At 43.7% G+C, this 13147-nt stretch overlaps 1 protein-coding gene and 1 long non-coding RNA gene across 3 annotated transcripts; both read right to left on the reverse strand.

The window, feature by feature from the left end:
- Positions 1–4083: 4083 nt before the first annotated feature.
- Positions 4084–5528, reverse strand: LOC130529985 (uncharacterized). The gene is made up of 2 exons (XM_057040750.1): positions 4562–5528; positions 4084–4480 (listed from the first exon to the last, which is right to left on the reverse strand). The coding sequence occupies exons 1-2, from the start codon at positions 5322–5324 to the stop codon at positions 4362–4364; spliced, it is 882 nt and encodes a 293-aa protein (XP_056896730.1). The 5' UTR covers positions 5325–5528; the 3' UTR covers positions 4084–4361.
- A 2839-nt stretch (positions 5529–8367) lies between these two features.
- Positions 8368–11936, reverse strand: LOC130530707 (uncharacterized). 2 transcript variants are annotated; one of them, XR_008951904.1, is made up of 5 exons: positions 11396–11936; positions 9889–10426; positions 9739–9827; positions 9571–9642; positions 8368–9477 (listed from the first exon to the last, which is right to left on the reverse strand). It is a non-coding gene; the product is annotated as an uncharacterized LOC130530707 (long non-coding RNA). The 2 variants fall into 2 exon arrangements; XR_008951903.1 differs by having other exon boundaries at positions 9739–10426.
- Between the last annotated feature and the right edge of the window lie 1211 nt (positions 11937–13147).

Consider the following 13147-nt stretch of genomic DNA (forward strand, 5'->3'; position numbering starts at 1 on the left):
TGGTGATGAGTTAAACCTGCCTGAGTCGTCTAGGTGTTCCAATGACGAGTTTGTGAGAACAAAAGTGGAGCCGAAACTGAGAAAACTGGAGAACTCTATTAAGCAGGTTGTAGTGCCACAGGACTTCTGATAACAGCTTATTCATCTTGCTGTGATGAGGTACGTGGCCACCTGGGATTAGAAAACATCAGCACATTTTGCATGTTTTAGGTCCAGCTCTGAAGACTGGTTTCATTTATTTCTGCCACTCTTGTGCGTACCAAGAAAACCCAATCAGGCCATTCCTCCTGCTCCATCACAGCCTATTCCAGGGATTAGAGAACCTTTTGAACACAAAGTCCTTGTTGGCATGGTCCACCTCCTAAAATGTGGGGGAAACATCAGTATTTGTTTACCTTGATGTGTGCTACCACTTGCTATCCAGAAGCCATTATGCTACGCAATGTGAAAGCCAAGCTGTCATTAATGCTTTCATTAGTTCCTTTTCACCTTTGGCCTGCCCAAATCACCAAGCGTCACCAGAACTTTATGGTTTCTTGGCTTCTCTCTATCCCTAAGGTTTTTAGACACAAGTCCCAGGTGTGATTCTGTCTTTATTCTCCTTGTGTTAAATAAACTGAATTGGTCTGATTTTATCTCTGCTCGTCTTGGTCATCCTTTCCCCAAAGAGATCCAGAAACCAAAGGGAGAAGGAGAGACAGTGAAGTCAAACTTTGACACAGACTGACTTTTTCACACTCATCACAATCTGGGTGTTATTCATGCCAGCTATTCCTTTAAAGGCATGATGCAACTCAGAGGCTGATCATGTCGGTGCACGAATGCTACATCCACAAATGCTACATCAAAGACACTGCTGATCAAAGGCTGATAAAGCCTTTATGTCTGCAAATGCTACAACAAAAATCAAGTTTGTGTATTCAAACTTATCCAGCAGAAAGAGGAAAAAGCAAATCCAAAACAGCAGCAAAAATATGGGAGCTTTTACAAACAAAGTTGATGTCCACCAGTCCAGAAAAGACGGCTGTAATTTACTAGGAAAGCAACGCCGTGTGGTCGAGTTTCTAGGGGAAGGAAGTTTTGGTCAAGTTTTAAAATGTTGCAACCTTGAAACAGGAACCATGGAGGCCGTGAAGGTAATGAAGAGCTGCACTGATGTCATTGAAATTGCAAAGCATGAAATCCAAATCCTGAAGCAACTGTGGCACCTGGATCCCAACACCAGTCACGTGGTCAGATTTAACAGCTTTTTCTTCAACATGGAAGACATCTGTCTAAGCTTTGAGTTCCTGGACATGGACCTAGACACCTACATTTCTGAGATGAGTCCATGTAAAACGGGTCTCCCTCTACCAGAGGTCAGACACATTACAGAACAACTCGTTACGGCTCTTCACCATTTAAAAACCATCGGGCTTATACATATGGACATTAAACCAGAAAATGTCATGATTGTGGACCACCATGAAAAACCACTGCAAGTAAAGTTAGTGGACTTTGGTGGGGCCCAGATGTCCGGTAATATTGACTTTGATACCTTAATGTTCACCAAGATGTACAGCTCTCCAGAGGTACTCCTGGAGTCTGAAATGAATGAGGCTTTGGACATGTGGTCTTTGGGGGTTACTGCTTTCAAACTGGCTGTCGGAACTGATCTGTTTCCATACAGTAGGCGGTACAGTATAATAAATTCTGTGGTCAAAATTTTGGGACAGCCACCAGACCATGTACTGGACAAGGGCCAGCAAACTGAAGAATTCTTCAATAGAAGAACAAATGATCATCCAAGGTGGACAATTAAGACAGCAGAAGAGTACGGGATCAGTGAAAAAGAGGAGGACTTCAACTGTTTTGATGAAGTTGTGGGGATGCTATCAGTTCAGCAAGAACATGCAACTGGTCTGGATCTATTTATGGATCTCATCAAAAACATGCTGCAGGTCGACCCCAACCAGCGAATTACGCCCGTGGAGGCTCTACAGCATCCGTTCTTCACTGTAAAAGAGGAAGCTACTTCAAAGGAACCATGTCTGGAGAACATTCAGCTGACAAACTATGCAGTGGACCAGCTGGAAAAACCTGAACTTGTCCCACCAGAGACAGTTGTCTCTCAGGAGAACCCTGCAGAGGTCCAGCCAGACAACTCTGGAGAAGACCAGCTGAATGATGGGTTCCAGACAGGGGACAACACCTTGAATTATACCTGCTTTGTCAATACCCTAAGGACGGTTGGACATGCATTGGCCCTTCCTAAAAGGACAGAAAAGTTTGACTGGTTTGGCTGGTTTTAACTATCTGCGTATCTTGAGTTGGCACCACAAACCAGGATGGCCGCAAAAATAAAAGCCCTGACGCCTGTGGGTAGATCAACTTGATGCCTTTTTTTTACTAATATAAAAACATTCAATACTTTTTTTTTGTCATCTGGTTATTTATTGATATCTGGTTAATTGATGACTATATTTCTTTTGTTTAAAAAAGAGCTGGTTAGTGCAACAAAGTTTCTGCAAATTAACAGGAAAACATTAACAGGAAAACAAAGACTTTATTACAAAGTGTAAAGAAAGTGTTTTCCAAAGAACGGAATTTGGACATAGCATTTATTTGTTTTTAAAGTTTATAACAACTTCTGTATAACATAACATGAATTTCTTTTTTTTTTAAAAAAGGTCAAGAGTAAAAGAAAAGTATTGCCACCCCAGATTAACAAACTTACAATCTAAAAAGCAGTCTTGAAAAGATCATGATAATATACTCAAACTTATTTTCTTGAAACACTTATTCTGGTGGCATTTGTAGATTTAGCTTTGTGACAGTCCAGGTGCCGATGAGGGAGCATCCTCCAATCCATTTCCCCCAAAAAGAAAAGGCTGTATAGCCTATGAGCGTCATATCATCAAATCAACCTATAACGCCTCTTGGATGAGAGGTGAAACATCTTCAAGAAAATCAAACAAGATTTAACTCCCATAAATAAAATCAAATTAAAAGCAATGTGCATTGGCCAGGAATCGAACCCAAGCCGGTGTGGGCCAGTCGAGAATAGCTGTAACAGAGAACAAACCAATCAGATCGAACCCTCCTGAAGACCTCTGAGGGAGAGTTCGAATCCGGCTTTGGGCATTATCAAATGGAAGATATTTGATTGAAAAATTCACAATAATAAAAATGTTTAAAGAGCATAGCATTGAATCCCAAACTATGTACATGAATTAAATCAAATCAATCTTTATTTATATAGCATCTTATACAAACAAAAATGTTTCAAGGCGCTTTCCAGAATCCCAGGGCCTAACCCCAGACAAGCAACAGTGGCAAGGAAAAACTCCCCTTTAACAGGAAGAAACCTTGAGCAGGACCAGGCTCATGTAGGGGGACCCTCCTGCTGATGGCCGGCTGGGTCGAGGGAGAGGGAGAAGGAGAAGGAGAAGGAGAGGAGGGGAGGGGAGGGGAGGGTTAGGGTTAGCTTATTCAAAGAGGTATTTTTTAAGTCTGATCTTAAAAGTAGCAATGGAGTCAGCCTCCCGTACCTGCACAGGGAGCTGGTTCCATAGCAGGGGGGCCTGGTAGCTAAATGCTCAGCCCCCCATTCTACTCCTAGTGTCACAGCCCCATACCCCCAGGTCCTTCCTGTCCCTCTGCCCCAGTAATTTTCCACTCTCCCTGCCTCTGCTCCACTCTACCTGCCAGCCACTCCCACCCCGTCAGTTCAACTCCACTCACGTGCAAGCAAAGCTGCAGCTGATTTCCAATAGCCCGGTTTATAAGCCTCCCCTGCACTCGCAGTCTTTGCCAGATTGTTCTTCAGCGTTTCCATGCAAGACTCTCCAGCACTTTGCCTGACCTCCTGTTGCCGAACCTGTTTGCCCCTGACCTGCCTGCACTGCCTCTCTCCCGGTAAACTCACCAGTAGTGATGTCCAAATGAGGCTTCATGAGGCTTTGAACCCTTTTGGACCGTTGTGTTGAAAATTAGTTCATTACTCGAAGCTTCAATCATTTCGAACGCGGGGGTCATCTGCTGGCGCATTGGTTGTACTGCAGCCATGTAAATGGTTAACCCAGCAAGCGTGCACTTTTGATGTATTATTTTTCTATATATTTTAGGAACAGATGGGGGGTATGGGCCTAAGGTGCTTGGGTGAACTGGTGTGCTTATGCATTTTTATTTAAAAACAACAGTTTCTCCACAGTCGAGGGTTTGAGGCGGTTTCTCTTTTTTGAAACTATTTCCCCAGCTTTAGAAAACACCCTCTCGCAGGGCACAGAGGATGCTGGTGTTGCGAGGTACTGGTTTGCCAGGTGGTACAGGTTTGGGTATAGGGCTTTGTTTGTCGTCCAGTACACCAGAGGGTCCTGTGATCATTCAAGTGGAGGGGCTGACGGATAACGCTGCACCTCCACTATGGCATCAGCGGTGGCATTCCTGGACGCTCTTGCTTCTTCAGCATCCCTGTCCAACAGCTTCCACAGATCAATGACTTAAAACATTACATAAAGTTTACTCCGTACATGAATCAATGCAAATAAATCTATTGATCCAAATTCTATAATTTTTGTACCTTGAGAAGAAGCAGCTGGTTCTGGCTGTGCTGTTGAAGTGGATGGCGGGTCCTCTTCGGTGGGTGTATTCGGCAACAATGCCGCACACTCCGATTTTAACCAGTGCACAGCTGACTCGGCATTTGAAGGGCTTTGGAATCCGAGTGTTTTAAATCTTGGGTCAAGTAATGATGATAAAGAGAAGATGCTTGTGGTTTTTATCCCACCGAGTTTATCATTCATAATTCTATTGAGGTTTATGCCAAGGTCTTTTGCCATTTTGTTTGAGTTCTGTGCCATCAGCTCACTCAAAGCATGGTTCAGCATTTTTATCAGGGGTATTATTTTTGATCCCGACACCCTCTTTTCATGTGAGAGCTCTACGGTGGCAGCATGAAAAGGTGACAGTATCTTCATACACTCAGATGCACACTCAAAGTCATTTGCAGTCAGTAGGTCAAAATCTATGGGCAGAGTGGTCAGAGCAGCTACAACTGCATCCCTCTGCTCATAAAAACGCTGCAGCATCTCATAGGTGCTATTCCATCTTGTGTCTACTTCAATTATTAGTTTTGTGACAGGACGGCCCATTTGCACCTGGATCTGCTGCAGCTTCTCTTTAGCGGTGTTGCTTGATTTAAAATGGGTGATCATCCGCCTCGTTTTTGATCTTATATTATCTAGCCCAGGAGTAGCATCCATGGCCTTTTTGACAATTAAGTTTAGTGCGTGAGCCAGGCAGACGGCATGCCGCACCTGCAGAATATTTGCTGCAGCAATCATATTTGCTGCTGCATCAGTCACCAAGCACTTCACCTTCTCTTCACCATTCCCTTAAAAGCTCTCAAGCAGTTCCAGCGATGTTCTCTGCTGTGTGACTGATAGGAAAAGGCCGAACTCCCACCAGGGTAGTGGAGAGTTCACCTGCATGAATAGCATGACAGGTGACAGCGAGATACGCATCCATGTTGATGGAAGTCCACATATCTGCGGTCAAGCTGACACTCAACATTCTGCAGGGCTGCCTTGGCCTTCTCCTTTTCTTCCACATACCTCCTCTCCACCATGGCTTTAACTGTCTGCCTTGATGGAAGGGTGTATGTGGGATCCAGTTTAGCCACCAGAGCACAGAAGCTAGGATCAGACACCACAGTGAAAGGCTGGGAATCTTTCACTATGAAATCCACTAGAGCTTCATCAAGCTCCTGCTTCCTGCTACCTAAAATATGGAAGTTAGCAGAACAAGATTAATTTAGTTAATTAATTTTATACACCCAAACCTGCACAGTAAAATTTCAAAGTTACTCTTAATATATTGCCTGGAACAGCACCCACTCACCTGGTGGAAACGTCATCACAGCAGCACCACCAGCTTCATTCTCATGTTTGGCTCGGTAATGCCTCATCATTGATGTCGGGAACAAAGCAAACACTTCACCTGCAAATTGAAAATGAGATGTGTGTGTGTGTGGTTTATTATTTGTTACTGTGTGAATAAGAGTTGAAAAATATGTTTGTAACACTTGCCTTGTTCGGCAGCACCATTTCAAAGTGGTCCCAGACTTGAGATCTCTTCCTGGTTGGTTCTATTGCAAAGCAATAAGAAAACGAACCGAAAGCAATACGAACACTAATCAAATCAATCCAAAAAGGTATTGACCAGATAGGCAACGTATTGCGCTGTTTCATCCATTTTTAAACACAACTGAGACCCGCCAATTGTTCAAAGCCCCGCCCATTGAACCGAACCAATCAGCTGATTCAGTCTGAATGAAGCAGTGAAGTGGTTCAAACGTCATCAGTCACGTGATTTGAAGCGAGCTCCGGGCAGTGCTTCAGAAAAAAACTACCGAGTTTTGGGGCGTGGTTCGAAGCCCCGTGTCAGAGGGAACATCACTACTCACCAGCCTTCCGTCCCTGACCACGACTTCTGCCCCAGCGTTTCTGGTTCCTGTCTGCTCTCCTGGTCCTGACCGCCCCGACTGGCCCGGACTTCGCTGCTGCTCATCCCCAGTAGGCTCTGCTACTTCATCGGCCTCATCGCCTGTAAGCCCCTCTCTGTCACTCCTGCCCGCTGTAAACGGAACTGTACGGGTTCACGTCCTCCCCCTCGGCTCCGCATTCCGGCTCTGCTCAAACCCAATCCCCAAGCTCGACACCCATAGACTCTGCGTGGGCCCTGAGCCTGAAGAACGGACGGTTTCCTGTGTTTACTTGTCTGCCAGAGTTCCTGTTTGCCTGTGTACTAATAAAGGGTCACTACCAACGGTTCCAGCTTTCCAGAGTGCTGCTTTTGGGTCCAAATTGCACCCATCACACCTAGACTCTGGGAAACGAAGGTAGACCAGCATTCTGATAGCGTAGCGGTCTATTGGGCTGGTAACGTGTCACTAGCTCCTCCAGGTAGGATGGAGCTAGGCCTCTGAGGACCTTGTAGGTCAAAAGAAGGGTTTTAAAAATTATTCTAAATTAAATGGGCAGCCAATGAAGAGACGCCATTACAGGAGTTATGTGATCTCTTTTATCAATACCTGTCAGAACTCTGGCTGCAGCATTTTGGATCAGCTGGAGGCTTCTTTAAAAAGTTGCTTGGACACCCTAATAATAAAGAATTACAACAGTCCAGCATGGAAGTAACAAATGCATGGACTAACTTTTCAGCATCATGCCGCGTCAGTAGCTTCCTGATCTTTGCAATGTTTCTCAGGTGAAAAAAGGCACTTCTAGGGACTAATTTAATGTGGGAGTTGAAGGAGAGATTTTGGTCAAAAGTTACTCCTTGTTGTGGGGTGGAGCAAGTTGTGAGGATCGGCCGCAGACCGACGGACCATGTCACATTAAATCTCAAAAATATGTACAATAGTGCAACATTAAATCTCAAACTATGTACAGGAGTTAAATATTACGACTAAATAATTGTTGAGATAAATGTCAGAGGGAAAGAAATTCCCTTGATCCTGCAGTTCATCACCACTACAAATCCCAGAATGCATCACTGAGCAAAGCAGAGCAGGCTGCTAATCACTGAAGTGGGGACACCTGGGAGGTGTTCCTGCACTGAAAGCAGCACTCACTCTGCACTGGAGATGGACAAAGAAACACTGACAAGAGTAGAAGGCAATTTCAACCCATTTGGGTTCCTCCCAAAGACATCACTGGTATGGTAGAAACTTTGATTTGATGATATTTGATGGTGGAGATTTGTGTTTGAATTGTTTCTTTTTGTGTCGTGAAGGTTTTCAACCTAATGCCAACCAAACAATCAAGAAAATAAAATAAAGATTGAGTTGGAACTGAAGAGTTGTTCTAGCATCCTTTAGGGTTTATGGAACCAGGCCATTTCAAGTTGGGGAAGTGTTGAAATTAGGCCAATAACTTGACAGACCTTGCAGCGGAGTTGTGAGGAAAAGATAAAATACTGGCCACGGATGCCGACGATCACTCGAGGTCTTCCCACGCCTGCAGAGACCACATGAGGACGAGGACAGCTATGGAGGCATGGCAGGATGTAATTGTTCCTCAACCTAACCATGATGTGGCTCTCTGGCTTCCAAATGAAAAATGGATGGAGCTTGACAAATTTGGGGGATGGGGGCTCGGCCACCGTGTCCAGTAGCTCCGGTTGAGGAGGAAGACGCCAAAGAGAAATTGCATTGTTCATCAGCGCTAAATTTTAAAAAAAGGAAACATACCTGAGGTTGAGTGGGGCTCCTCTACCTTTGTGAGACTCCCTGTCTCTGTGACCAGGAAGGCCAGCTTGTAATTTTCAAAAATGAAATTACTTTATTTAATGCAGCTGCAGTTGGCAGAACACTTGATTGAACAGAATTACAATGTTTTTACCATCAACTAGTGATGCCTGTAGTTCAGTGGTATCTCCAGGTGGGGGTTTGGAGCATGTGGCAGATGGAACTAAAAAGACAACATTAGTTTAGTCGGTTCAGATTCAATGAGTTGTGAAGACGCCGTTATTAGTAGACATTCAAGCAGCCTTATCGTTACTCCTCCTGCTTTTTAGGATTTTACATAATTAAAATTATAATCGTCTCATTCACACCAATTGAAATGACAATATTAATCACCGCTCTCAAGGCCGAGCAGGAGGAGCATTGTGACTTGGTCAACAAACATGCATTCGCGTGTTAGTACCCCGTGCATCTAAACCAGGGGTGGGCAAACATTTTGATTCGTGGGCCACAATGGGTTCTAACATTTGACAAAGGGGCCGGACCAGGAGCAGATGGATGGATGGAGTGCTTTGGTAACCTCACCTCATTGAGAAAAAATACACATCTTGGGATATGGAGAAAACGTGCTTTAATTTCAAATGAAAATGAAGAGACAAAATATGACTTTGGAATGAGTCTTAAAACACTTAAAATCAAATGAATAAAATGTGCCTTTTTAAAAAAAAAAAAAACCATTTCTGTTTTAAAGCACTGAAAGTTCTGTTATCCTTCAGGATATCACCGTCACTCTCCTCCTGACTGTCTTTTTTCTAGTGGGAAAACACCAGAATTGCAGTGAAAATTTAACATTAACAAGGTTTATTCATTTAATTTTTCAAGTTTGGCGGGCCGGATTAAAACGTTTAACGGGCCGCGTGTGGCCCCCGGGCCTTAGTTTGCCCATGCCTGATCTAAACTGTTTTTCTACGAAGCATGCAACGAGAACAAAAACAAACACTTACCCTCCTCATAGTCAATATAAGTTCATCATTGTACGGATCAATTCATAGTCCTTACGACGGTTATTATCACACCAACATACGAAGAGAACATTAAAGAAACTCGGAAGAACACAAAAATAAGATAAGTTTCAGGTTTGGAGAGGAATTCATCATGGAAAGGAACGAAACTCCAGCTCTGAAACCTATTTTTCAGAAACCTGTTTCTGCTCCTGGTAGCACTCTCGGCTGCTGCTACTGGCATAACATCTGCACAGAGATGAAAAGAAAAACAATAGAAATCAGATACAGCATGGACTTTGTTTGTCTGACATGAAACAAATGTGGTAACAGTTTATTTACAGCTCTGGACTTGCAGATCAGAGGTATCGCTGCTCTGCATCTCCCTTTCCATCTCTACATCCTCCTCCATGGCTGTGTTAAAGACAAAAATACCAGCTACAGGTTATTAGTAGAAAAGAAAAAACCTTTTCCCAAAGTTGAACTTGTCACATGAAGGAATTAGCATACCCAGGGGCTCAGCTGGGGCCTTCATGGGATGCTCAGCAGGTGTGGAAGATGTGGTGGGCTGCTGCCTCTTCAGCAGGTTCTGCTGCAACCTGAACATTCATGTAGCTAGAACGCAGCGCTTGCCTATGACAAAATCAGCATAGCTATCACCTCTGCTGTCCCAGATCTCCTTCCACGTGCTCTTGGCTCGGGCACCAAATCCAACCAGCTGGTCGTCTTCAGATGAGACAGTCACTCCATCCTCTCTTCTGGCGTGAATTGTGAAGGATTTCTTGGAAACTGAGGGCATAACGCACAAATGACTGTAGGCTGTCCTTATTGTGGCTTTCAGCCATACAGAGACCTGCTGCTTTCTCGTTCTTCATATTCTTGATCAGATACACAGTGTATCCTACGTCATTCTGCAAAAGCCATCTGAATTACTTCCCTTTATATTTACCAAACTGCAGGACATTCCGTCTCGCAGCACCTCCATCTTATCTGAGGGTTCCCCTCCTCTTTGTGGGATGATGGCCAAAGCATTCTGCCGTACGAGGTCCTCCCTCATGGCCGCAGACTTGTCCTGAGGAGTAGAACTCACCCGTTTGGCTTCATCAGATGGCTCCTGCAGGAGAAACCCAAGAGGCCCCTTGCGGAACACGACCTGAAGTTTTCCAGGGAAAAAGGCGACTTGCTTCTGCATGTTGAGCTGACAAAGGAAAAATGTCTATTAATTTTCTCATTTTTACTAGTAAGACAGTTCCACTCATAAAACAGTTCCACACACTTTTCAAATCACACCTGATAAATGTGATCAAAGGAATCTTAGGCCAGTAAAAGATGAAGTGTGGTACCATATGTAAAGCTGTGTGTGTGTGTGTGTGTGTGTGTGTACACATGCATTTATCATGTAGGTGTGAAAGTGTAAGATCAAGGTTGTTGGGGTGTCGATTCAGGAGTTCAGAAGGTCAGTACCTGGTGTGTCTAGGTAGGAAAAGACTAGAAAGAGATGTGGAAAAATACTGTGGGTATTGGGGGGGTTGTGTGGGTGTATGTGTGAGAAAATGTTGGGGGGGGCACAGAGACCGACAGACCAATAAGTTTAAATTCTGATGTGTAGAATGACAATATTCATTCATAATTCAAGACTTTATAACAATTCTTTACTTACGATGCAGAAGCACATCGTTTAAAACCCAACTACCGAGATTTCAGTGCCACGACAAGTAAATTGGTTACTTGAATATAAAATGTTAATTTAAGACAAGCAACAGATAATATTGAATTATAATCTCAACGCAACCTTGGCGTTCCATTGGAGCGATCTCGCGATACATAGTTTGGTCTGCACGTTCATATTTCACTGTAATTGGTCTTTAGCAGTCACCGAGGGTGGAATAAAATGTTGACAAAGTTGGCGATGAGTGGTTTTCAACTGTCAAGTTATTGGATTTATTTCAACACCTTCCCAACTTGAAATGGCCTGGTTCCATAAACCCCAAAGGACGCTAGAACAACTCTTCAGTTCCAACTCAATCTTTATTTTATTTTCTTGATTGTTTGGTTGGCATTAGGTTGAAAACCTTCACGATACAAAAAGAAACAATTCAGCAAACAAACTATTCAAACACAAATATCTCCACCATCAAATATCATCAAATCAAAGTTTCTACCATACCAGTGATGTCTTTGGGAGGAACCCAAATGTGTTGAAATTGCCTTCTACTCTTGTCAGTGTTTCTATGTCCATCTCCAGTGCAGAGTGAGTGCTGCTTTCAGTGCAGGAACACCTCCCAGGTGTCCCCACTTCAGTGATTAGCAGCCTGCTCTGCTTTGCTCAGTGATGCATTCTGGGATTTGTAGTAGTGATGCGATGAACTGCAGGATCAAGGGATTTTTTTTCCCTCTCTGACATTTATCTCAACAATTATTTAGTCGTAATATTTAATTCCTGTACATAGTTTAGGATTTAATGTTGTACTGATATTTAATGTTGCACTATTGTACATAGTATGAGATTTAATGTTGCACTATTGTACATAGTATGAGATTTAATGTTTCACTCCTGTACACAGTTTGAGATTTAATGTTGCACTATTATACATACTTTTGAGATTTAATATTGCACTGAGATTTAATGTTGCACTACTGTACATACTGTATTTTTGAGATTTAATGTGACATTGTCCATCAGTCTGCGGCCGATCCTAACAACTTGCTCCACCCCACAACCAGGTTTCACATATCCTGCTATGTGAAGCATCTGGTAAACCTGTTGAACACCAGTTCTTCTCTGAACACCAGCCCAGAGAAGCTCCTGGAGACCCAACAGCTGTGGTACTCCTTGACGTAGAGGAGCAAAACAACCAGCGTTCCTGTAGTCATCATGGAGACAGCTGTTGTCACTCCTCCCACAGCCGCCCTGCCCAAGCCTCTGATGCAGGACTCCATTGAAAAAATTGTGCAGGGCATTCTAGAGAAGCAGCAGCAGCAGCACCGACCAGAGCAGAAGAGGAGACAGACAAAAACCTCTCTCGCCTGTGGACAGCCCAAGTCTCGGTATGGGACTGATGGATCTTCCATCCACTTTTTCTATCAGCAGGGTCCTGTTCGCTACTTCTACTGCTCAAGGAAGGTGCATCAGACATGCTGCTGAGGGACTCTCTGACCCCAGAATGCCCTTTGAACAATTTGCCGCATCAGAGTTTTTCCAGAGGGAGCTGGAGGCCACCAAAAAGCATTTGGAGGGAAAAGCTTGGAGACAGAGACCCGACTCCCAGCCACCTGATCGCCTCTGCAGGTTCTGCCATTTAACTCTTAAACAGGGACCAAACAGCTCGCATATACATACAGGGTTCCCTGGAGCGGCAGGTAAATACATTTACTGCCCATCTAAAGTCTATTCTCTATATCGGGACAAGGGGATGGCCCGAGAGATGACTTGGAAAGAGTTTGTGGCGACTCCTTTCTTTGAGGCAGAGAGACGAAGATGGATGGAGGAAAGGACAAAATGAACTACATGCCATGATGCACGACTGTATGTAGTTATGAAATGTAATGTTGCAATATTGTACACAGTTTGAGATTTAATGTTGCACTATTGAACATAGTTTGAGATTTAATGTTTTTTGAGTGTGTGTGTGTGTGTGTGTGTTTGTGTTTAAATAAGATTGAATTTCCCACCTTGGTCCATACTGTTGTCAACATTTCTGTCTTCGCAAAAGCCAAATAAAGGCGGCCGAGTCCTGAATTGAAAACAATATCTAAAGAACTCAAGTATCATCAGATTATTTGCAACAGAATAAGCCGATAACGTAGCATTTCCCTGTTCATATCTGCGACTTGCAGACTTCTGTGCTCCTAAAAAGAGCAGCATTTGTGGCTCATAAAACTCACAGAAAGTGCTATGCTCTTTAAATATTTTTTATTA

Source organism: Takifugu flavidus, chromosome 8, assembly GCF_003711565.1.
Source record: "Takifugu flavidus isolate HTHZ2018 chromosome 8, ASM371156v2, whole genome shotgun sequence".
NCBI classification, from domain to species: domain Eukaryota; kingdom Metazoa; phylum Chordata; class Actinopteri; order Tetraodontiformes; family Tetraodontidae; genus Takifugu; species Takifugu flavidus.